The 27,444-nt window shown below is 37.4% G+C and overlaps 1 protein-coding gene across 1 annotated transcript in view; it reads left to right on the top strand.

The window, feature by feature from the left end:
- The window catches only part of Ar (androgen receptor), a 167,881-nt gene that overhangs the window by 95,955 nt on the left and 44,482 nt on the right, over nucleotides 1-27,444 (top strand). The window contains exon 2 of the mRNA XM_059250168.1: nucleotides 4,322-4,473. Coding sequence (XP_059106151.1) covers nucleotides 4,322-4,473 — 152 coding nt within the window. The remainder of the gene's footprint in view (nucleotides 1-4,321; nucleotides 4,474-27,444) is intronic.

A 27,444-nucleotide genomic window follows, 5' to 3' on the forward strand; every position in this document is an offset into this window, starting at 1 on the left:
AAGGAGACTAGCCCAGGTCTGACTGGCTACAAAGCCAAGATTTGTTAACATCATTGGAGGGATTACTCAAATGAGTCCAACTTTCAAAGATCTCAAAATCCTATGTGGGAGCAAGAATGGAGAGGAAGAAAGAGGAGAGACAGAGACAGAGAGAGACAGAGACAGAGAGAGACAGAGAGACCGAGAGAGAGAGAGAGAACTAAGTCCTAAGGGCTCCTGTGTCCAACTTCCCTCAAGGTTAACCTGGCATTTTCAGGCTGACAGTTTCTGGCAATCCATTTCTATTTAATTAGGTGTGCATCTTAAGTAAGCATGTAAACCTGGGCAGTTGGGGAGAAACATGATGCACTTGTTCTCAAAGCAAACCTCTATGCTTTTGCATAGAGTACTATTTAGAAGATATTAAAACGTTTCATAGACAAGAATATATGCATAACAATAAAATAGATGAATGTTTATGTACTCTAATTAAAGAACCAACAATATTATTACCACCTTTACACTGAGCCTACTAGAATTCAAAATCTTTGGTTTGCTTTGTTCGTTGCCCTGTCTTCTAACACCTAGAATAGTACCTTACATATGGTAGGTGTTATGTATCTCTCTTCTTCAGATCATCACCCTCTCTTCTTAAGATCATCACCCCAACAATACCTTAGAGCTTAGCACTGTCCTAAATTCAGGAGCTGTTATACTCTTGAATTTTGATAACTTTTTCCACATATATTCCTAAACAATATTGTTGCTTTTGGCTCTTTTTTAAATTTATACAACAGAAGTAGGTGCATCCTGTTATTAGTTAGGTCTGTTAAACATTAGTGTGTAAGATTTACCTGTGAAGCTTCACTCAGTCCTTGTCATTGCTGGCATGTATTTTATTGAATCGATATGCCATAATATAATCTCTCTTTTGTCCTGTCAGTAGATATTTGGCTTTTATGCGTTTATAAACAAAGCTACTATGAGAATTCATGCATGTGCCTCCTGATCACATGTGCAAATGTTTCACTGGCGAATGAATCTGGGAGAAGGAACTGCAGTAAGAATTTTTATTTTCATCTCCCAAAGTTTAGCCCATGAGTCAGAACTACAGCATGCCCTTATGCACACTAAGATAGAGTCTGTAGGAGAGCTGCTGTCCAAAATATTTTGAGAACTCAGTAAAGGATAGGGGATAGGAGAAAAAAGAGAGGAGAAACTTGTCTAGTGGGACCTGCCGTTACTCGAGCCTTTAATCAGAGTAAATTGTAGTTCATAAAAATCCAGATTCTAAAATCCTCTTCATTATTTTTTCTCTCCTATTTTCTTTTAGTAATTTTAAGGTGTCCTTTATTAAGTTCATGTCTACTCAACAAAATGGTGATTGTTTTAACCTTCTTTTGAATATACATTTGATTGGATTATTACCAATATCTGTAGTTTAAATTTTGATGTGGATAAAAAATGTGTATTTCTTTAACTTTGTAATAATAATACCTTACCCTCATAACAAAATTGAAGTGTGCAGCACTATATTAACTCTATATAGAATTTGTATAGCACAGCTTTCAAACTTACCTTGCTTAAGTAACACTTTATACCCATTGAACAGCAACTCTCCTTTCTTTCTTTCTTTCTTTCTTTCTTTCTTTCTTTCTTTCTTTCTTTCTTTCTTTCTTTTTTTTTCGAGACACCTTTGACTGTCCTAGAATTCATTTTGTAGACCAGGCTGGCCTCAAACTCACAGAGATCTACTTGCCTCTGCCTCCCGAGTGCTGGGATTAAAGGCCTGTGTCACCACATCCAGCCTCAACTCTCTCTTCTTACAATCTTTTTTAAAAAGACCACTTCACTTATCTATTTTCTGTATTTTTCCACTTTGTTAATGCTACATGTAATTTGTACCTAAAAAAAGACATTTGTTGTTGTCACTTATACTCATATCTTTTAAAAACAATCCCTGTCTTTTATCTGTTTTCTTATATGTAGCAGTCAGAAATCATTATTTACTACATTATTTTACTTTTCTTTGCTCTTAAATTTCTATCTAGTAGATGGTGAGCTGCAGAAGGGAAAGGACATATACTAATGACCACCATATCTCTAGATTTTAGCCTTGTAACTCATCCATGGGCCAGTGGCTATAATCTACAAATTTCCAACTTCCAACCATATTATACAGTTTGTCAGTCATATAACCTAATTTGTCAGTAATTAAGCATCTTCTTTTTGGAATCAGACCTAGCAGATATGGAATCTTAGCATTTCTGTTTATTAGATGTATGATTTTGCATAAATGTGCTTAATTTCTCTAAGCATCAGAATATAAAGATAATCCAAAGTCACCTGGAAAATTTGGGAGGGAAATTAAATGAGATAATATGTATGAAATGGCCTGGCATGTTGACTGCCTCCCTACATGTATTTTTTATTTTATTTTGCTTGTGTTAGTCATAGAGGCTTTAAAAAGGTGGAAAGCAGAGGAAGAAAGTTATGAAAATTTTCTTCTGCTTCTTTCTGGACTGAGAATGGAGGCGCAATATTTACCCAATTGAATGATATTTTCACGAAAACAGTGAGTGATGTTCTTTGAGCTTGGCTGAGTTGTATATTTGAAATGGTCTCTTTTTCTTTCAAACACATGGATCTGCTATCCTTAATTCTGTTTACTTTCTAGTAATGGGATGAAATGGGGCGTTTGATAGAGAATACAGACCACCATAGCTAGTTGTTGGATTTTCATATTTATAGGACAAATACTTTCAATTCGTTCTGTTTTACTCAGGTCTTGAAGAAAGGCTAGTATTCCTGTCCTGGAGACTTAGAAATTGTAGTTTAAGTTGTCCTTGCTTATGCCTTGCCAGGGCTCCTCATTTGGAGTGGGAGGGAGAAGAACTTTGAATACTTTGCTGGATACTAGGGGCTATGCTAAGCATGAAAACAAGGAGCCATTAATAGATAGCAAAGGTGAGTAGTGAGAAGAATTTAGAAAATGAAAACTATTTTGGATTTAGAATAAAATAAATGTGGCTCGGTATCAAATCATTTTAACCTTGTCATTTCTTATTCTTCCTTGTTTCCGCTGTACAATAGCTATACTAATGAAGAGAATAATCTTGTTTTGTTTAGTTGTTATGGGGTGATGAAACCGCTAAGCACAAGAAATAGACTCCAATTATGCCTCATTTTTCTTCCTTTTTTGGTAGAGAAGTACTGATTAAAAAAATGGAAGTTGTAGTCCTATGGCTCAGAGTGTGCACAATTGTCATTTATGTGAGGCAGATTAACATAGGCAGTCACTTAAACGTTTTGTTTACATTTTGACATAGGACATGGAACATAGACAAAATTTGACGTTTTGTTAGCAAGAAGTATATTCTATTTGTACAAATGAGTTAATTACTAAAAGAATGGGAAACTAACATACAGTAAAGAGTTTAGAATTGCTTTTCTGTCTCTTTTCCTTCACATCTACATGTAAGAATTTAGACACAGGTCTTGGAGATAAGCAGCTAGACTAGTTAGGTAAGCAGTTAGACCTCTAAAGCATGATCCTCATCCAGGGAACCTGTAAGTCTTGTAAAGGTCAGGTGTTTTGGCAGCATCCCTCAAACTATTGGACACTGTTGTGTATCATTTCTCAGTATAAGCCTCTGGCACAGGGATTCTGTTACTTTTTGTTACAGAGCAGGGCCAGGTACATGCGCATGTGATACAGAGAGGATCAAAAGGAAAGCAAAGGATTTGATTTAAAAGACAAATGAAAACTGGTGTGATAGTACTGATTTATCTTTCACTTGTATATTAATTTCAAGAGTAACTCCACAATTGATTCATGTTTTCACTCATAGCAATAACTCAGTACTACCAGGGACAATATTCCTGTTTTAGGTAAGACTCCAACAGCTAAAATACATAAAATTCTTCTGATATTTCATATGGCTTGATCATAGGCCTCCTTTTGGGAGAAGTAAGGTATAGGGTTAGGTTCATGCCATTTAATGACTGAAAGTGTTGTCTGAGCATTACATTAAGTTGACACCTCAACTTCAGGTTTCCTGCCTTCTTCCTTCCTTTACAAATGCAGAACCGGTGAGATTGGCTACTCCCTGAGAATTTGTTTAATCCCTTGGCAGGATCCAAAGTGTTCTTCCAATACCATGGGAAACCTTACAAACACCATGCTCAGGGAAAGTCTCAGCTTCACACTGATTGACTGGAGCAATATGTAGAATAATCATTAATATGTACAGATTCTCAGAAAACCATAGACTTCCGATTGATTTCTATCACCCACTGACATGTGCTGCTTTGTTTTTTGTGTGTACGTGTGTCTTTTCAGTTTGGACAGTGCCAGGGAGCACGTTTTACCCATCGACTATTACTTTCCACCACAGAAGACCTGCCTGATCTGTGGCGATGAAGCGTCTGGCTGTCACTACGGAGCTCTCACTTGTGGCAGCTGCAAGGTCTTCTTCAAAAGAGCCGCTGAAGGTAAAACCATCTTACCTACTTCTTGATATTTCTCTTTTTCTTCTGCCTCCTAGAGAGGGACAGCAGCCTTTCAGGGCCCTTGGATAATCCCAGGGACTGAGTCATTAGCAAGGACCCTGTCACAGAACCTATATTAAAGACACAAATGGTTATATTTGTTGAGGTCCATTGACTGCCCTGGTTGTACAAGCAATGTTGGTGATGAAGGTGGTCCCAGCTGGTGCTTGGTGTTCGGTGGATCCTAGGAATGAAAGCAAAATTAATGATTTGAAAAATTAAATTTCCTTCCTGCTTGTTTTCAACTCTGCTGCATAGTGAGGGAAAAAAATGTCCTTATTAGAGAGGTTAGAAGTTGAGAAACCCAACTGAGTCTGCAGGCTGTTCTATGTAGTGAATACAAGACTGTTCCTTAGCAAAAGCTTCCTGGCTTTAACCCCAGAAAGGAAGTGTTCTCAGTGTTCGGCAGACCATCAGTGTCTGCACCTGCTCCCTCCTGCTTGCTGCCTCTTTGGGACCTGTCTGCAATAACAACTCCAAGGTAGATAAAAACTCAGAGGGAAGCAACAGTTTTTTTCTCTTCATCAGAGGACTGCCTTCATGGCAGGACAGTTGGTTCAGAATCTCCAGACAAGTTGCATTTTGTATCCGGATGAGTGGGCTGAAACCTACTTGTTATCTGCATAGATTTCAAATGTGCCTAGCCTACATAATCTAGGAGAAACTCCCATTCTAGACCTTTAATTTAGTCTAGTAATCCCTCCCTCCTTGATCACCAAGACTTAAGCCTTCTATTCATACACTCTACTACCCTCCCTCTGTCTGGAACTCTTTTCTTAAATAGACACTGGGAAGTTGCCCCTAGATGCTCTAACTGTGGCACCAGACTAAATTTTAAGTCCCAATTTGCACCCCTGCCGTGGCTTCCCACAAAGGAAGAGCTTCCTGCCAATGAATTTTCTTTCCTTTTGCCTTGTCTGGAAGAGTTGAATTCTAAGTCAGAACCAAACAGAGAGCCTTTCCTCATGCGAAAGAACCATTTGAAAAGAAACGCCTTTTCTGAGGACTCTACTGAGCACAACAGAAGCACCAGTGAATATTTGGCAACAAGAGAAAAGGTAGAAAGTAGGTGCTCTTACACTGCTCTCCTCACTGATAGCCATTCTTCATGATTTTAGTTTCAACATTTTAGTAGGTGGGAGAAATACATTCAAAACAGAAAGCTATCATTTTCTTTTCTTCCATTTCCTAAAAAGTGCAAGGAGGTAACTAGCATTTGGTATTACTAAAATGGGCTGCATGTTTTACCTTTGCTCCCACATGGAGCATTGCTGCTGTTCATGATAGACTGGCATGAGATCCAAGGTCCTAGGGCATAAGCATAGACGTTTAGAAAGAGCCTTAAAGCAGTGCCTTCCTTTCTTAACCGTACTTCTGAAAAAACAGCTATCAGAAAATGAAGTAAAAACATGTTCCAAGGACTTCAGATCACTCCAGCTTCTCCAGTAAAACACCCCTGTTTTCTAATACAAAGACCAGCCAGTTTTTACAGCAGGGAAAGAAGCGGAGTACCATTCTGAAGCTACTATTGGCAGCAGGCCTGGCACTAGAGTAGTAGCCATAGCAGATGCAAAATGAGTTCAAGTGAGCAAATGAATAATCAATAGATTATATCATGACCCGTGCCACGTTTGGGTCTTAAAAATCTAGGTGACCAAATGATTGCTTTTAGAAAACAGGAGGAAGATCATTTATATTGTAAAAGTGAAGATCTTTTTCAGCTATACTATACTACCCTACATGGCAGTTTTCTGGAGAATTTAGAACTAAAAGAAGGCAGAAGGGCAGCTGCCAGGGCTGCATGACAGGATCTCTACCATCCTATAGATTCTAGACTATTAGACAGCAGGAAAGACAAGCAATGTGGGCTGGAGGGGTTATTCAATGTTCAGAACAGAGAAACCCAGCAAGGTCTTAAAATGATTTGAACCCTGGAGTCACAGAAGTTCCTGAAACTCAGTAATATTTTATTTAATAAAATCAAGATCACCAATGGATATTTGTCTTGTTTTGTTTTTACTTGCACAATATTATATAAGTTTATTTCACCATTTTTTCCATAACACAAATTAAATGCAGTGCAATTGCTTAAAGAGCATGGTTTGCACATCAGAAGTTTATTCATGAAAAAGCATTCTGACTAGAGAATATGCTCCATGCAAAAATTCTAGCAGGGGGCAAATTAGCTACTTTATTTTTATTTATTTTACTATTTTTTGGAGTATCTCACACATGAGTACTGTGTTTACATCATTTCCATTCCCCACTCTCCCCCATTCTACTCCTCCCCAATCTCCCCTCTCACTCCCTTTCAACTTCATGACTTTTTAATTACTGTAGTGCGTGCGCGCGCACACGCGCGCGCACACACACACACACACACACACACACACACTGTCATCATACAGGCAACCAAGGAATGGATGGAGATATATATGTATGTGTGTGTGTGTGTATGTATGTGTGTATCTATGTATATGTGTATGTGTATGTAGATATGTATATATATATGTGTGTGTATCTACGTATATGTATGTATCTGTGTGTGTGTGTGTGTGTGTGTGTGTGTGTGTGTGTGTGTGTGTGTAAAACCCAACTCAGTGTTGATGATATGGATATATATTTAAGAATGACCATTTTGGGGCGATAAAGTATATTGGCACATTTGTTTAATCCCAATACTTGGGACATAGAGGCAAGGGTATTCTAAGCCATTCTGATCTATATAGTGAATTCTGGAACAGCCAGGAAAGCTAAGTAGAGAGACCCTGTCTCAAAAATACCCAAAAAAATGACCACTTTGGGTTGGATAATCTATCTCCCCACTCCATTTCCTCTTGTGTTCCTACTACTCCTCTTCAAATTCATGACTTTTTCCTCTTGAATTATTATTAATATATATATATATATATACATGTATATAAATACGTATATATAAATACATCTTGCTGAGTTAAATTAGTGTTGCTCGCTTATATATGCGTTTACAACTAACCACTTGAGATTAGATAACCTATCAGGAAGCTAGTCCCAGAGAAAATTGAATCTTTCTGTCTCAGTAACCATTAATTTATTTAGTGGTGTGGCTTTGTGAGATTTATCCAATCTGCATTGATATGGCACCTGGTGTTGCCATTGTGCTGGTCTTGACTAAGCAACCATATTGTTGAGATTTCATGCATGTAACTTCCCTGTCAAATATAGAAGACGTTATCTCACAGAAGATGTCCTGCCCGTGTGGCTTTTACTACTTTTGGACTCCCTCTTCTTCTGTACAAGAGCTGTGTTGTAGATGTGTCAATTGGAGCTGGGCATGCCAAGGTCAGTTGGTCTCTGCATTTTGACCAGTAGTGACTTTCTGTAATGATCTCACTCTACTACAAAAGAGGCTTATTTTTAAATGAGGAGTGAGAGTTACACTAATCAATGGGTAAAAAGGTATTTAGAATGCAATAAGAAATTATAATAGTTTATCAAAGAAGTAGGTTCTCCTCTAGGGTCCATAACCTCACCAGTCACAAATAACTAGCCAGGTTTGCAGTACCAGGCATAAATTCCCTCCTACTAAGGGTACCTTAAGTCCAGTGTGGTGGCTATTGATTACCCCCTCCCAAGATATATGTCATCATTGCACCCTTGAGGATATCTTTCTGTTTTGGTCATTGTTGTCATTCAAAATCTTTACAGCTGGGGAAGACTATTGATTGCTTTCCTCCCTTGGCATAGCTAGCTCCTTTGGATACTGAGAGTTACTTCTCAAGGAAGAGGCTTTCAGGTCACTACCAATTCAATTCTTCCAAGTCCTGTGTCCTGTGTATGTGGTGTCTTTAGCAATAGGGACCTACCTTCAACTTCTGGGAGGGAGCCAAGGGCGATGACAATAGCCTGTATTATTTTAAGAATCTTTTCAACTTTTCTGACAAACAACTCTAAAAGAGGGTTCTCATGCCTAGACTGAGGATTTTGTTAGATAGTCTATGGCACCTTCGGATGTCTTACAGAGCCGTGGAATGTACATAATCTGAGCTCTTTGGTTACTTTGGAATGTCGGCCCCAGGTTTCAGTTGAAAGATATAAGAAAAGTATGTTATAGGTAAACAAAATAAGACAAAATTATTACTATTGCAGCACTCAGCAGGCTGAGGCTAGTGTATTTGTAAGCTTGAGGCTGCTTGGTCTATACAGTGAGTTTTAGGCCAGCCAAGAATACCTAGTGAGGCCCTATTTCAAAAGATACTAATAATAATAATTACCTTTGATGGTATTTCTTTTCCCACCTGGATAAGACAGGTGGCTTTGAGTTTACTAGGATCATTATCTCTATTGGAATGCAGGGGACTATATTATCACCCCAAAAGAACATTTATTGATTTTTAAATATTTTAATATGTATCTATACTGCCTCTGTGAAGATGTTGAAATATGGAATTCTACCTGCCTTGGTAAGAGTAAGGTCATAAATATTTCTCTTCCTCATTCATTGTCAGTTAACTCAGACTGAGTATTCAGCATGTTGATTATCACTTTATACACATTTTTCAAAGATCTCTGGACTGGACACAGGTACAAGAGTTAAAAGCCTGGCATGTCAGACAAAAATTCATTTCTAGCTTTGGAGCTTTATAAAAAATGACTTTTTAAAGCTATCAATGGTAGGGGGCTCTCAACAGAGTTGATTGTAGTCTGGCCAGGTTTTCTTGTTGGAAAGGAAGAGAAGGGAGAACCCCATATTTTCTCATTGCTGTTAATACTGAGGGGTAAAGGAAAATCAGGCTGTGCAGGGAAGGCTCTATATAGTCTTGAAAGAATAGACCCTGTCCAGTCGAAGAAAGAGAAGAGGGGTTCTATGAGCAAGGGACATCAAGCTCATGATGGGGAAACCTACAGAGACAACCAAACTAAACTAGTGGGAACACATGAAATTTAGACCAACAGCTGTGAAGCCTCCATGGAACTAGACTAAGCCCTCTGCATAAGCAAGTTATGTAGCTTGATCTGTTTAAGGGGCTCCTGGCAGTAGAATAAGGATCCATCCCTGGTGCATGAGCTGGGTTTTTGGAGCCCACTACCTATGGTGGGACACCTTACACAGCCTTGAGGCAGGGGGAGGGGCTTGGGCCTGCCTCAACTGAATGTACCAAGCTCTGCTGATTCCCCATGGGAGGCATTCCCTTGTTGGAGGAAGGAATAGGGGGGTATGGGAGAAGGATGGGAAGGCAGGAGGAGGGAAGAGAGGAGGATCTGTGATTGGTATGTAAAATGAATAAAAATTCCCAAAATAAAATAATAGACCCTAGAGGTAAAATCACCAATGGCTAATTAGGGAAAACAGTGAAACAGCGAAGGTCATGTGGGCTTAAAAGCAGGAGTGAGTATGTTTGGGGATGGTCTGTGAGTTTGAAACAGGCATGAAAAGAAAATGTGTTTGTCGGTGGATAAGGTAACTGCGAAAGTGAAAGCGAAGGCACATTGAATACTTAATAGACCAGGAAGTCAAAGAAAGCTCGTGCCTTTCTTTCTATGGGCTTCAAAAGACTTAGTTGGATAGCCTTATATAAGAAATTACCCCCTTGGGGCTTTAGTTTTCTGTTTGTAGAATAGATGTTTTTAGAAATGCCCTTCCAGGGGCTGAAAGCATGTCTCAGTTGATAGGAGATTGTATTTCTTTTGCCAAAGACATGAATTCAGTTCCCAGCACACATGTCTGGTGGCTCACTCCTGCCTGTAACTCCAGCTCTAGGAGCTCCAGCACCTTCTTCTGGACTCCATGGCTACCTTCACGCATGTATAAATACCCCCATACATACATATACATAAATAAAAATAAATAAGTTTTTCAATAAATAAACGTCTTCCCAGCTTAGAATTTTGTGACAACTCTACAATTTATAAACATCACCATTGTTTCAGCAAACACAGATGCATTTTATACCTGTATGTGCTTGGAGTTTGACTTTCTAGCAGATGGTAAACTCTAGACCCGGATCAATAAAAACTCAATCTTCAAACAGGGCCAGAAAGAGCTGAGAGAGTGCCTGTGGAAAGGCTGGGTTAACATCCAGGACAGAGGTTCCCCTTTGTGACCATGGCTGACTAACTTCCTTTCTTTTCCATTTTCTCATGTGGAAAGTCAGGATATGAATCCCCATCTCTATTATCATGTTTCAAAGAGGGTTAATTAATTCATTATGCACATTATGTACTTGAGAATTTACTATTTTTCAGACATTTTCTAGTAAAACATTTGAGACTGCACATCCATTTGTTTTGTACACATGGAGCACTGTTTGGTACACATCATAAAACTGAAACTGGAGTTTACATTCTGAACTCAAGGAATTACACCATCCTCACTGCTGTTTACAATAGGTCCCAATTTAGTTTCCTTGGCAAATTTTATATAAGTATGGCTTTGATTTTCTCTCTTGCCCCAGGTTTTTGTGAGAGAAGAAATATAAGTGAACCTTTATTGAACTCATTCTGTCCTTTAAATCCACTTTCCCACCTCAACTCATGTGGAATTGAATGTTACCTCGTTTGGAGTTTACAGCAAGTTTTTGGTGTATGATAGTGTCCACTTCACTCCCTGACTCTGAGTAATGTTTCCCAGGGGCAAATTAATTCAGCCAGAAACATCAGTTTGTAACAAAGACTTGATCAGGTATTACAGGCCAAAAAGGTGACTGATTCTGGCTTTGTGAGTCCCAGAAATCTTCCTACAAAGCTCTGCTTCTCGTTTTATTTCTCCTTTTCTTAAATGTTACTGCCAGACATTAGATGAGAGGCAGATAAACTTTTTGTATAAAAGGATAGGTAATAAATAGTTTAAGCCTTGCAGGTAACATGTCCTCCATCTCAACTATTCAGCATTGCCTTTGCCTTTGTAGACCTTACACAAACTAATGGGTGTAGCTGGATTCCAATAAAACTTTATGGGCACTAAAATTTGAACTTCATTTAATTTTCACATGCCATTAAGTATTCTTTTTCTTTCGGTGTTTTTAAACCAGTAAAAAGGAGATTCTCAACTTTTACCCTGGATTTGGCTTGTGGACTGCAACATGTTGACTCTTGCTTCTCCTGGTCTCTCTTGAACTTGCAAATGTGCAAAAGAAATCTGACACATCTCTAGCCTCCTTATACCTATGTAACAATCCAGAGTACATGATCTTTTAAAAGTTACTCCCAGTTGGCAAAATTGTATCGAATACTTAGTATGGTGGCTTCTTGTACTGTATTACTAAATAGGAGAAAAATAAAGCTTGAAATTCTAGAAGAGGGTATTTTTTTAATGGGCTGTTAGCTCAGTCCATCCTAAAGGCTACTCAGAAGAAAAAATGAAAATTTTTGTACATTTGTCTAAACTTTCATAATCTTTTGAATAACCATGAAACATATATGTGTGTGTGTGTGTGTGTGTGTGTGTGTGTGTGTGTGTGTGTGTATGTGTGTGTGTGTGTTTCAGTATATTCCCCAAATGGTTCACAGAAAGGGCTTTGGGAATTATCTGGTACCAAATATTATGGCTGAAAAACTAACTCACAAAAGTAGAGCCTGAGTGGCCATCTGAGTTATGAATCTGTCATATAATATTCTATGATGGCCTGACTTCACAAATCTTCTGGCTTAGTTTTGAGTTTCCCAATCATAAGACTAAACTACAGGTTTACAGAGTAAATAATGTTGTTCTGCTACCCAGTTCCTACTACATCTCTGTCAGTGCCAAATTTATGAGCTAAGCAAAGAATTTGCCACTGATATTCTGTAGTAGCCTACATCTGCCTAGTTACAGAATGTTCATTTTTAGCAGTTATTAACAAGAAATTGCCATAACATTTATACCATTATTTAAATATCTGTAGTGTTTACATGACATTGCTAAAGTAAGATTCCTTGTGTCTATTACCTCCTTCTCTCATATCTAATTCCCTCATCCTTTGTCATCTTTTATGTGCTTATGCATATGCTATATACATAAGTTTGTTAAATCCCTCAGGAGGATCTCCTGGTGATTATCAAACATCATGTGGTTCATTTTTATAGCTGGTTTCCATTGCAAGGTAAGTGTCTCTTCAGTCATAGCATGTTAGTTATGTCTGTCTTCTTTGAGATCTAGTCCTATAACAAGAAACATACTGACCTTTAGATAACTAGCCTCTGCAAGAAGTCATTATGACTTTGTGATAATGAATATATGTGAACATTTTGAAGCCAGTTATTTGGGTGTTCATGTTCCCTCTCTGTCCATTTTTAGAAATGTAAGCGTTTAAGCCTACCAGAGAGACAAGTGAACTTCGTTAACTGAAAATCTATGAAAAAAAAAAAAAGTTAAGGAATAGATGAGCTATGTGTGGTGGTGGCTCATGCCTATGATCCCACTTTGCAGGAGGCAGAGGCAGGAAGATTCCCACAAGTTCAAGCAGCCTGGTGTGGGTTACATGTTAAGTTTCAGATGAACCTAGCCTATATAACAAAACACTAAGCAGAGAACTGGGAGAAGAATAGAATTCTTTCTAAAGTGGACAAGGAATAGATTTCTCATCCTTTCCTTTCCGTCTGTGCTGTGATTACTGAGGCCCTCTAGTAAAATCTTAGGAACTCCTGTCTAAACTACTGTCTGTCTCTATGGAACACCTCTTAAGAGTAGGCCCAGTTCTAAAACTACTCAGGCATACAGTCAGTAAGTGTTTGCAAAATACTTGCTGTATATAAGTGGTGGCGCACGCCTTTAATCCCAGCACTCGGGAGGCAGAGCCAGGTGGATCTCTGTGAGTTCAAGGCCAGCCTGGGCTTCCAAGTGAGTTCCAGGAAAAGGCGCAAAGCTACACAGAGAAACCCTGTCTCGAAAAACCAAAAAAAAAAAAAAAAAAAAAAAAGGTTTGAATACTCAAGCCATAAAGCCTGTTTTCTTCATTTGAGGAGCTGGAATTTGAATCTTGGTCTGCCTAGGCCAGAGTCAACATTCATTTTAACACAACAAAACTTCCCCCACAGACATTTAAATATATTGGACCAATGAAGAAAGTAATGTTATGTCTAAGGAAGCAAGCAACACAGCAGTGAGAAAGAACAAGATAATCTAGTAAAACTGAAAGAAGTTAGGAAAGACAAGACTATTGTGGAGAGGAAATGAAGAGCCACTAAGTAGTATGGGTATCACAAGGAAGATTGCTTTCCTAAGAAAGTACCCCAAAGCTGAAGCAGCTGGTATATCATCAGCAATTCTCTTCATTAGAAGGGACATAGGGACCATCATCTTTCTACCCTCTCATACCCTTCAGAAGTTAGAGTTCTGCTTCTGATGAAACCAGACTGGGTAAATGTTAAGTCATTCTTATCATACAACCACAAAACAGGAAGCACAGTTTACCATCTGTGTTCATGTGAATTTTTGATCTTCATTACATAGCTAAGAGGAGAGCTCAGAGACAGGATGTATGTATATAATAGACACACTGGTCCTTGGCCCTTTCCTCTGAGCTGTCCCAGAGGAACACACTGTAGAATTTTCCACTGGGCTAGGAACAAGAGAAATCCATTTTCCTCCTAATTTATGTCAGGAAACACAGAACATTTTCTTTTAGGAAGCTAAAAAAACTCATGGATAAAGTATTGATTTTTCTTTCTCATACTTTTTAAATTCTATTCTTCCTTCCTCTCTTGGGATATGTCATTGTGTGAAGGGACCTTGGTTTCACTGTGGTAAGTGGATGAGGAGCTTTGAAACTGGGAACCTCTAACAGTTTCTTAAGTTAGACAAGAACATTCCTACAGGTCACAAACTGGCTCATTCATCTTCAGGTCAAATGATTCAGCCTCAAGGTTTTTTTTTTTGTTGTTGTTGTTGTTGTTGTTTTAATGATAATTCTTAAAAGGTTTATAATGCTTAGCATCACAGCAATTTTCAATGCTATCCTATTAGACTTGAAGAAAATGAACTTAGAAATAAAAGTAATCTAGTCAAACCATTGCACTGTTGTGTGGAAGAGAAAACTAAGATCTACAAAGAGCAAGTGGCTTTTTCAGGTTTGTTTAACATATAATTAATGGCACTGATGTTTCTTGATTGAGATGCTCTCCTGTCTCACAGCTGCTCAGCAGAGATATGGAGACTGTTACCTTGGAATGCCTAGGAACTATGTGAGGCAGCCTAATAAGCATTCAGCACAGCTTCTAGCTCCTGGAAGGCATTTGGTATCTGTTAGCACCCTCTCCTTCAACCATCTTCCTATGCTTTTATTTATTCTTTAAAAATTTCATGCAGTATATTTTGTTCATATTATTTTCCCTCCCTCAACTCCTCTCAGATCCTTCCACATGGCTCTACTCACCCAACTTCATGTTCTTTCTTTCTCCTAAACAAACAAACAAAAACTGTGGAGTCCAGTTTGTGTTGGCCAAATCCACCATCTTTTAAAAGCATCCTCTGTAACTGTAGGCATTCTTACAGAACAAGAAAATGAGTGATGGTGATGATGGCCTATGGTAGGAGGGCTTTGTAAGGTATCTTTTGACGTGACTGTCAATTTGTAGTAGATCTTCTGTGTGGATATATGAAATTTTTAGGGAGAAATTTCAATGCTTTCTTATGATTCTCAGAGGATGTATAACCCAGAGAAGATTTCAGAATCCTGGTCTAGATTTTAATAAGGACTTTATAAACACATAAGGTAGTATCTTAACAGCAGTGACATCCAACATAGCTATTTGATGACTGATTTTTTTCGCCATGTTCATTTATTCAGGAGTTGATCCTTCTGTAGCTGGGAATATATAAGGCACGAGTATAAGAGACACAAGATAAAGACACAGACTATTTATTGGGTACTCAATACATTAGATGATCTGCAGACAACAACACTATAGTATTGTTATTGCTCCCAATTTAAAGCTCGGGGAGCGAAGGCACAGAAGAGTTAATTAAGTTGTCCAGAATCATAGTTAGTGACTGTGAGGTAAAAATGTCATATATTTATCATTACAACAGTGAGATCAGTACTTCCCTAGAATTAAGTACAAAATTATTTGTGTAGACAGAATATGAAAAAGAGTTAATTTTGCTTGTAGAATTTCAGATGCCACAAGGGAGGTAACAATTGATCTAGGTCCTTAAAATGATTCATAAGATTTGTCCAGGTACAATAAGGTAGTAAAATAACTTCAGAAGGAGGGGAAATACTGAACTAAGAATATGGTGTTATGTGAGGGCAAGGCTTGTTTGGAGGAATATCGAGTCTGAAGGTCATCCTGTGGAATCTCACCAGCTGCAGCAAGGTTCTTGAGAAGTTTTCAGTTGACCTTTTGTGCCTGGCTCCTTCCCCATAGCTGCCCCAGTTTAGTCTCTGGGCTTTTGGGAAACAGGCTCCTATCTAGGTAGAGAAAGAAAATGCAATGTAAGAGAACCAGATGGGGTTCTGGCTCTACCACTAACTTACATGTGATCTTAGGTGTAATTTGTATTCTTTCCACATCAATACCCTCATCTGACAAATAAATGGCTATACTGAATGATCTTAAATATTTTAACATATGTGAATCGATTTTTAAAACAGTAATTTTAAAAATTATTCTCTAAAATGTACATAGCTGTCTCAAATATGTTCATGTCCAGTGATGTTCTTTTCCTGAAGCATCCTTGAGAAGTAGGCAGACTGAGTTCAATTTTTAGCTTTAAACTGGAATAGATATGTGGCCTTGAAGAAACTGCTTTATATCTCTGTGCCTCTGTGAAGAAAATAATATCCCATGAGGCTATTATAAGAATCAAATAATGTATAACTACAGTTTCTATTTCCCAGTAAGTTTTAGTTCCTCCTTGTAGAATAAAATATTAATCATTAAGTTACAGACACTTAAGGTCTTCCTGGGCTAGACAGGAAACAAAGGTAGAATGTGGTAGTAGTGGTAAACCTTTGAATAAAGGAAATGGAGAATGTGTAAAATTCCCAGACAACTACTTGTCTTCTGTGTTGCTTAATTAGTGACCAGAAAACCCACCAGCATCTGTAGTAGAAACACTAAGATCACTCTCTTTGCCTTCATTCTTTGGTTCCCAGGACTTTATAAGTAATACTCCCCAACCTTTGCAAGTTCCCAGACTTTTGACCTTAAGGTATTTGTACTCTCTGTATATCTTTGACCCTGGAAGAATAAGTCTGGACTCCCCAGAATATCTAAATTTCAAACTACAGGACAGGAGAAAAGCTAACAAAGGTCATAAATTAGCCTACATATTATTTAGCCATTCGTTTCCCTTGTCCAGTAAGAGGCATGTCTGAGGCCAGATTCAATAGAAATCTGAGCCAGCACCTGTGCAAATAATTTTAAAGCTTCTTTTCCTGAAGCCGGATGAGTATTTTTTTTAAAGTAAGCCAGATTATCTTTTATCTGAAGTGCCATCTCTTACATTCCTAGTGCTTTAGATCTCTTGGAGGTACGTGGTTTAGTTACAGCAATATTGTTTTGATGGCCTTTTAAGCAGGATGGGCACATTTCTTTCAAAAAGGATAATGCTTTGATATAGCCTATGACTCTACTACATTTAAAATGAATCTCTACTGATATACCACAATTCATACAGTTGCCATTGATTAGCTTTATATCTTGCTCTCTAGGTTTTTTTGGGAGATAAGCAAAGGGACACATGACACAAGAAAGAGGAAAAGAGATTGCAGAAGGGGCTTCAAGTGAGGATTAAAAATAGCAAGGGGTAGTAGACATGAGGGGAAAAGAGGTTCTACTAAAATTCACTTTGTTAAAAAATGTCATAATAGTATCTAATACCTACATGCTAATTTTAAAAATTAAAAAATTGTAATCAGGATAAATTATGTGAGGGAAAAAAACTTTTTTCAACACAAGGAAAAAATTCAAAATTAACAAAATCAGTAAAAAGCAAACAACCAAACACAGCAAGCACATACTACATAAGTACAGATATTACCCGGGTCATGGTGTGATCTTTTTCACTCCATGTGGCCTTGAGAACACAAAAGTACGCTGATGTTTAGTACTCATGATTCACTAAACTCTGAAGCTGAACTTTAGAATACGAATAGGATTGACCCTTTGGGTGTGTTACTTATGACTAAAACCCTCTAACATCCTACTACACTGTGTGGTCTCTTCTCCCATATCATCCTGTATAAATTCCTTGACTCACCAGAGATTCCTCTATAGATCATATCATTTTAAAAGGTTATCTTTGTTGCCTTTGTAGTTTGATAAGAATTGGGCAGAAAATTTATCAATAGATTTGTTGGGAATATTATTTTAAGGTATGTTACTTTTGTTTATGGTGCATTTGTTTAACTCTGTGAAGCTGTATTATTGTGCCTGCCTAAAACATCTGATGGTCTAACAAAGAGATGAATGGCCAATAGAAAGGCAGGAGAAAGGATAAGTGGGGCTGGCAGACAGAGAGAATACATAGGAGGAGAAATCTGGGGGAAAAAGAGCCAGAGAAGGAGAAGGACATCAGGGGCCAGCCAAGTAGCTACAAAGCAAGCCACAGAGTGAAAAATAAAGAAATATATACAGGAATAGAAAAAAGAAAGCCCAGAGGCAAAAGATAGATGGGGTAATTTAAGAAAAGCTGGCTAGAAGCAAGCCAAGCTAAGGCTGGTCATTTATAATTAAGAATAAGCTTCCATATACGATTTGGGAGCTGGGTGGCAGCCCCCCAAAAAAGCAAAAACAAACAAGAACATAGATTTTCACTCTATAGGCACAAAGACAATGTAAGAAACAAATGTTTTGGAAATGTGGAATGATTTTATTGCCAAACTTTTGAGCCCTATGTACATGTTACAATGTTCAACTACTTGGGAACCCCCTGGATATGAGACTGAAAGATTTAATCTGAAATTAATACCAACTTCATATGATTTATGATGATTTTAAAGGGCATTTTATACACCCAACCTTCCAAATATCAAAATTTACCAACATAGGCCACTGTAGAATATCAGTGGTTTATTCTTATGATGGAATGACTGACTGGGAACTGAGACTTCATGACACTGCTCAGGATTACAGGAGAATATTTCCCCCATTCCATGGTGTAATTTTTCCTCTGTAAAATGGGAACAATGGTGATCACTTCCAGAGAAGTTAGAAGGACAATACGAAATAAGGTGAAATCTCCTAGCAGAGTGCCAGAATTTTGAAAGTAAATTGAACCAAACTGTTAGCAATGTCTCCTAGCATAAGAAGGAAAAATCAGTCTGTCATCAAATGGTAGCATTTTCTAGGTCTCCAATGATGTCACTATAGAGATATTAGTATGAATTAAATAACTCACATGTTGCTCTTTACATAGATAGCAATCAACTTCAGACATGACCTGATTTATAGGTGAGTCTATTTAAATTTATCCATAACTAAGGAAGGTAGGCTGAAGGCTATGAAAAAGTAGGCAGCATAGAGCTTTCTGGCATCTAAGCCTTTGGCTCCATCTAAATGGAACTCCAGATGCTGGGCATCTTCGAGTCCCATGTCAAAGAAGACAGGGCAGAGGTGAATAGATTTCACTCTCTTTTTTTCTTTTCTTTTGTTTTCATCAAGCATGTATTGTTTATGTCCTGTGTAGGCCTAGAGATGAATGTAAACCAACTAGATTCTCAGGGTATTTCTGGTCTATATGGGTATATTTTCCAAACTTTGCTGCAGATTTAACATTTCACAAAGCATCTAACCACTGCAAAGACAATATTATGGGGTATCTAAGCTAGAGATACTATTGCTGTGATGAAACACACTATGACCAATGCAAATTGGGGAGGAAAGCGTTTATTTGGGTTGTACTTCTATACTGCTGTTCATCACAAAATGGAAGTCAGGACAGGAACTCAAACAGGGCAGGAAACTGGAGGCAGGAACTGATGCAGAGACCATAGAGAGGTGCTGCTTTCTAACTTACTCCTCATGACTTGCTCAGCCTGCTCTTTTACAGAACCCAGGACCACCAGTCCAGGGATGGCACCACCCACAATGGCCTGCCCCCCAACCCCATCAATCACTAAATAAGAAAATACTCTATAGCCTTGTCTACAACATGATCTTAGGGAGGGATTTTCTCAATTGAGGTTCCCTCATCTCAGATGACTTTAGCATGTGTCAAGTTAACTATTCAGCATAGGTATGGGGCATGAGAGAGAGAAGTATATGCCCCCTTTTCCCCAAGACCAGAGATAACCCTGAATGAGAATCATCAGAAGATCTGTAAACTTTAACAGCAAGGCACAATGATATTAATTATAAAACTTAAAATTATTGCATCTTTTTTCTGTATTAGGCACTGTACTAATAGTTCACTTAATCCACACAATGGTCCCAGGGGATAGTACTGTTACCACTCTCTTTTACAAATGAGAAAATGGAGTCACAGAGGACTAAGGTTACAGGAAGGCACCCAATTCATGGAATTCCAGCAAGCATCATGCACCTGTTATATGGCAGGCCTTGTGCTGGATGCTGGAGAAAGATGACTAAAGTGTGGTTTCAGTTCAGTGAGAGTAGCAGACCGTAAATGGTGAAGCAAGTATATTCCAGGCATTCTGCCTGATAGTGAGAACTCAATAATGAATGATACAAAGTCTTCCTCACAAATATCTCTAAGATTATCACCACTGTAATAATTTTACTTAGAGAGATAAATATAACAACTGATTTATATCAGAGGCCCCAAAGAAAAAGTGTTATAAAGCTATAGAGCAACTAATTTACATCAAAACCCCAAGAGATAGCATTTCAGTTTATTTGATAGTTCTTCTTTTTGATCTATCTCTAAATTAATGTTCAGTATGTTTTTCCTGCATGTGATTGCCAGGATATTGTAAGGGATAATTGTAAAAGATAGTTAAACTATACCTTAATCCCAATGCATGCCCATACTGTCCCTATTCCTTACCTGTACTCAAGCTATCTCTCCTGCTTCAGGTGTTTTCCCCCATGTCTATTTCATTAGGTACGGTCACTCTTCCAGGCCCCACTCAAGACCTTCTTTTTCAGAAATGCTGTACCCCATTGAAAGCCACCATGCGCTCTTTAATATTCACACAGTATGCCATGGGTGTGTCTCTTTTGTGGTTTTTACCACTTTCTGCTTTAATCTTTTAGTAATGTACTTGCTGATCCTTCCCCTCCACTAATCTGAGCTGTATGGTAGAATGTTCAGTTTTCTGAAATCATGATTTTCTTTCAAATGCATCACAAACTCTTGAGTTCACTGGGCCCGGTGGGCTTCACTTTTCTAATATTAAGTAAATGAAATTGCATCATATGACTACAAATTTACACTTTCTACCAGTGTAGCACAGCTAACAAAAATTGTCTTCATTTCCTCTACATCTGTCTCTCACACAAGCATAATTTCTACAATTATTGCTTTGTTTTGCTTTACTCAGGACTTTATTCTCAGAGACTCGACTTTTCTCCATGAACTTAGGTTATATTGATATATGCTCCATTTTTCTTTTTCAACATTTCCTTTGAATTCATTTCTACTAGTGGAAATTCAGGATCATATTTAAATCAGACAAATGTTTACAAAAAACAGGATTAGAGGTGGAAGTATATAATCAGATATTATGATTTAGGAATTAGAACAGAATGAAAGAATTAGAAAATTCTAGAAATTACTTGATACCCATGATTTGTCTGTTTCTGAAACTCCTATCACTTGTAGAGTTATTTAGGAAAGCTTTCCCTCTTGGGATACATTCATTAATAAATAATATCAAAAACTGGATTTTTAGACACTGGAGGAGAGTCTCCAAATTTGGAAGGGATGGATGGAGTTTAAGACAGGTTCTGAGTAGAAGATGTTTATGAGGAATAGGGAGGTATAAGTAGAACATCAAAGTGGAAACCTCTGGAGCCTGGAGTAAAATGGAAACCCTGAGCACTTGGTAAAAGAGTACATGAAGAGGGAAGTAGAGGAAAGGGTTATGGAGAGAGATGGATGTGTTTTAACTTGAGAATTTTATGCTTGTTTGTGAGCGTAGCAGAAACAATGTGATTTGCTTTAAACAAAACAGATAACTGTGTTCTTAGTAAAGAAGAGTTAGATGGGTTTTTGGTTTTTGTTCTTTTTAGTTAGCCTCAGAGTGATCAAGCCCCAAGCTTCATTCTGGTCGAGGTAATCTACGTTGGGATATCAGAACATAATGGGAAGTTTGAATATTAGAAGAGGAGTAGAAGCAAGAGAATTGAGGGCAGCATGGCAGACTCAGCAGGTACAAATCAGTTCATGCAAGTCACCAGACTGTATCATGACTACCTCTGTGGGACAAGGGCCCTGCCACAGAAGAGCAGGCTCTTAGGAATGGCAAACATGTGTTGCGAATTGGAGACAGACAGAAGGCTATGTTTATCAAATGTTTGGCATCATTGGTATGTTGGAGACTGTAGTTTCCAAACATTCAGGTCAGCTTCTCTGTGTAGAGACTGAAATCTATTAGAGAAATGAAAATTACAACATGGAAAAAATAGGACTAATTTTGTTAACACAGAGAAGGACTAAGAGTTTGCAGAGGATTTTCAAGATTTCCTTCTCATTGAGACTCCTTTTGTCTTATTTTACTCTAGTTCCTAATGCCAAAACCTACTTTTATCCCAGTTGTGAGACAGAAACTGTTTCCACTTCCTCCTCATATAAGTCCAACAGACCAAAGTATAATTCCACCAGTGTTCATCTTAGATAACCAATGAACTCATCAGGCTTAACTAGAGAGCATGGGAGTCACTTACAGGAACACGGTGAAACTCAAAGCTTCTTCAGTGGAAAGTCTTCACTAAGCATACATTATGGCTTCCCATAGCAGCATAGATGGTGCCCACCACTACCATTTCATTTAACCTTACCCAGCCTATATCATCTAGCACTTGCCAACACCCTGAGGGGGCATGCAGTTATGACACAATTGTATGCAAACAGCTTTTCAGAATGGCTGGAATCTCAGATGAAGGTCAAAAGATACTCTCTGCACAAGCAGTTTGCAACCTGTGGGTAGTAACCCCTATGGGGGTCAAATAACCTTTTCACAGGGACCACCTAAGACCATCCTGCATATCGGATATTTACATTATGATTCATAACAGTAGCAAAATTATAGTTATGAAGTAACAAGGAAAATAAGTTTATGGTTGAAGATCACCACAATATGAGGAAATGTATTAAAGGGTCGCAGCTTTAGGAAGGTTAAGAACCATTGTGCTATTCCCTCCTCCTCTGAGAGAAGAGAATACCACAATCAACAGATACCATCTTGATGAACTCTTAGAAGGAGGCACAACTGGTCTGATTATTTTTCTTACAAGATCACATTCTCTAACATTCCCCATCTCTATCTTTAGTATATAAATATTGATGACATTTTCTAGGTTATCAGAACACAATAAAAATTAGCTCATTCTTAAAATTTTCCATAAATATGTTAGTGAGAGAGAAAAAATTATATAGAAATACACTATAGGAAATAAAATTGGGTTTCTGTTCCTTAGAAACCCAGTTAGAAAAAGGAGGAGCTTGATTTGGGTATTGGATGCCTTCTTAAAAAAATAACTCACTTTTAACCATGTCAACTTGGACCAGTCTTCATTTGGTAAGTCTTCATACTTAGTTTTTAGCAAATTCACTATGTTCTTATGCAATCACTGGGAAATGCCAATAATATACGCATGTACCTAGTAAAAGGAGGTCACTTTCTAAAGGATCCCCCTTTGTAGTGTGTGAATGTTTAACATTCTTGTTGCTAGTAACATAAGTTAATGACCTAATGTTTCTTTGCAAAAGAGCGTGACTGATTATATAGCCTCACATTAACCCTAAGTATCTAGGAAATAAACTCTAGGCTTTGCTGACTCACTATAGGGAACATATACAGAGAATGGATCCTTAAGCTGTCCCCTGAGTAGCTTCAGAGATTTTTAAGCAGTAAAATGTGGTTGAAGGAAGGGAAACTAGAAGTCAGGAAATACACCCATTCAATTAACATCTCTCAGTTTCAGTTTTACCGTATGAAAAATGGAAATAACATATTGCCATGTAAATGTGAGTGCTTCTAGGAGGTCACTTTGCCATTGTACAGGAAATTATGCCTATTTTAAAATAAATACACACTTGTCTCTACCCTCTCTGCAAAAAGTTGCTTTTGATGAAATAGATTTACTTACAATTCATTTCACCGTTTTCTCTGCATACAGCTTATTAGCACATAAAGCACACTTCTTTCACTCTTCACCATAATGACTTTGTCTTTGAAGTACCTCCAAGACTCTTAAATCTGTGTATCCCCCTTCAGAAAATAATATACTACAAAGATAACTTCAACTAGAATGATGCGTCCAACCACATTTGTATAATACAGAGTAGATAACTGATTGTATTATAGATATAATTATTGTCTCCCAGCAAATAAGTCATGGTCAGAAATGGCTGAGGAACCGTGGAGGGAGGATTCCTTTCTATCACAGCTCAGCTTTGGATCTTAGTTACAAAGTCACTAGAAGCCTGTACAGATAAGTTACAGAATTTATGGCAAGAGCAAACCTTTCTACAAAATAAAGCCTTTGTTTCATTGTCTGGTGTTTTTTAATCTCAAGCAAACGTGACTGTCATTTGGCATTCTGCAATGTCATATTCTCAAGTTGTGCACAATTGTGGCTATAGTGGTGATCTTATTGGGATGAGTTTATTTATTCCAACTTATTCATAGTATAAGTATATATACTCCTTAAGGAGTATGTCTATTCTGCCTTTGTTGTGTCTGTTTTGAATTCATGAACAAAAACTCCTACCTGGAAGACATATGTAACTTAGGAAATTATTTCTAAAGTCCTTTTCTTTCTTTACTCCTAATGCCTAAACTGGCAGGGCCAGTAGTGGTTGTGTTCTGCTGACAATGAGGTGACAGCATGCTGATCTTTGTTCACTAGCTTCCCCTTAACATGACTGATTCACAGTTTGGGAGACTGAAAACCAGAATTCCACCCAGTGGACTAAGATGTATGGACAGGGTTCCAATCAGCAGTTATCTGGGGGTGGTGAGACTTAGATTTTGTAAAACAGTGGAGCTGTTTCTGTTGATTGCTTTTGCTCCAGAAAGATGCTGCTTTTATTTGGTAGAATATTAAAACTTAATGAATCTGTCAGAACCTGGGTGTTTCACTTAGAAGCATGCTAAAAACATGGACATGAACCAATCAAAGATCAGTCAGTCATTAATCAAATAGGATATATTGACAGATTTTCCAAATGCTAGCCAGGAGGCAACAGCAAAAATATCTATTACATTGTGTCCTACACATCTGAATGGGAGAAAGAGCCATTCTTTTCAATTTACAATGACCTATATGACTTCATATACTGCTGGGTATTGTCACGTGGCAATATCAAAGATAATGATTGAAAGGTAGACAGAGGCCAGGGAAAGAAAGATTGAATCATGGATATAGCCTCTCTCAAGGATCCGTTTTGAAATACTGGGATTGAAGTTTCAAAAGGCTGTTTTGAATTCCCACCCAGTGGCACTGCAGATAATAGCATCTCGATGTCACCAGAGGTGATAGAATGGGTAATAGAATGAAATGAATGAGACGAGAAATCGTGAAGAGTTAAGAGTTCATTTTTATTTTGTGAAGAGCCTACTTTAAGGACCATGGCAAAGTAAAGGCACTATTAGACAAAATAACACTGCCCACTGAACTCTAGGCAGGTCGCAGAGGCTCTTTGGACTTTTGCTTTTTTCTCCACAAAGGCATTAATGGTTATGCTGTAAGATGATGCATGGCAACATATCTTAAAAATGTATGAATGCCTAGCATAGCCTCAAAGACTTCTGTGTGCTTTTACATTAGGCCAATTATGCTACAATTTACAAAGTTCTTTTTATTTCTTTTTCAGACGTCTCTTCCTCAGAATTACTGGCACCAAAAAAGCACTCTAGGATTTTTTTTGGAGATGTATTCTACATGCCACATTATTCACTCTTTTAAAGTGTACAATTTTGTGGCTTTTAGTGTATTCAAGAAGTTTTACAAACATCACCACTATCTAATTCCAGATGGTTTTCATTACCTCAAAAAGAAATGCTGTACTCATTAGCGCTTACTCCCCATTCCCCCTCCTCCCAGCCGCTGGCAAGCAATACTTTACTTTCTGTATCTGTAAATTTGTCAGCTCTGGAAATTTCATATAAATGAAACAATATAATATGTGGTCCCTCTATTTAGATTCAGCGTAGTGAGCATATTTGCAAGTTTTATCCACATTATAGCATGTAGCAGTTCTTCAGACATTTATCTGGCTAACTAATATTCCATGTATGGATATACCACTTTTGCTTACCTATTCATTGGTAGGTAAATGTTTGGTGTTTCTAGTATTCCTTTCTTATAAATAAATTTCAATGAATATTCATGAACAGGTTTTTTTGTGCTCACATATGTTTTCATTCACTTGTGTTTATACCTGCGGATAAATTTGAGGCTCATATGGTACGTTTACATGTAACTTTTTGAGGAACTGACAAATGCTTTTCTTCAGTGACTCACTCTATCACATTTCTTACTAGTAGTGTATCAGGTTCTAATTTCTACGTATCATTTCCAACACAAATTATTATTCATTTCTACCCTTATTATGCTGATTTCATCCTATCCTAGTGATAGTATTGCACTGTGTCTTCCATTAAAATTTTGCAAATGGCACAAACTGTGCATTCCTCATGTTCTTTTTAACCATTTATATATCTTTTTTGGATAAATAACTACTCATGTTCATTACTCATATTTTAATTTGGCCACTTTTGTTATTGGGTTGTATGTATGTTTTCTGACTTATTGACAAAATCTTTGATCAGATATGACATTTGCAAAAAAAATATTCTATTCTCTAAGCCAAAGAACATTTTCTTTAATTGATATAAAATCAAATGCATCTCTTGTCCTTTTAATTTTAGTGTTTTGTTGACATACTAAAACTATTGCTTAATCAAGTTCACAGGTATTTATCTCTGTTTTCTTTGAGAATCATAGAATCACATACCATCAGCTGTTAAATCTGGTACTGTGCTTCATTTTTCTTAAAGTATTATAAATGACGATGGGTAGGGGTCCTAATTCATTCTTCTGCTTATAGACATCCTGCTGTCCTAGCAACATTTTCTGAAAAGAATATTATTTCTCCAAAGAATTTCTTCATATCCTTGTGAAATAAACTATTGATCATAAGTGTATGACCTTATATGTAGATTCTCAGATATATTTCACTGAAACATAGTCTGTTGTTTTGTTGTTGTTGTTGTTGTTGTTGTTTTTTGCAAATACCACGTTCTAGTTATTGTACCTTTAAAGTGAGGTTTGAAGTTAAGAAGTCCAATTCCCTCTAAACTTGTCCTTCAATAAAAAAATGATTATGGCATTTTGGGAATCATTGAATTTACATAAAAATTTAAATTTTCTTTTGCCAATTTTGAGGGAAATTGAAGCTGTTTCTTTTTGCGATTACATAGGAGCTACAGAACAATTTGATAATAATTGCCACATTAACAATCTAAAGTTTTCAATTTCAGTAACATAAGATTTCTTTCATTTGTATATTATTTAAATTATTTAATTTTGTAGTTTTAAATGTATTGCTCTTGCATTTCTTGTGTCAATTTCATTTTGAAAGTATTTTATATTTTGAAGCTAATGTAAATGAATATGTTCTTGATTCCATTTTGAATTATTATTATGTTATATAACATCACTTGCTATTTGTATATAGACCTAATAACAACCTACAAAATGTGTTTACTAGACTTAATAGTTATTTTGTGTGCTTTTAATTTTTTTTCTTGGTATAAGTTAATGTCATTTGTGAGTACAAATATTTTTACTTCTTCATTTCCAACAAAGCTATATTTTTAT

The sequence above is a fragment of the Peromyscus eremicus genome, chromosome X (genome assembly GCF_949786415.1).
Source record: "Peromyscus eremicus chromosome X, PerEre_H2_v1, whole genome shotgun sequence".
Lineage (NCBI taxonomy): Eukaryota > Metazoa > Chordata > Mammalia > Rodentia > Cricetidae > Peromyscus > Peromyscus eremicus.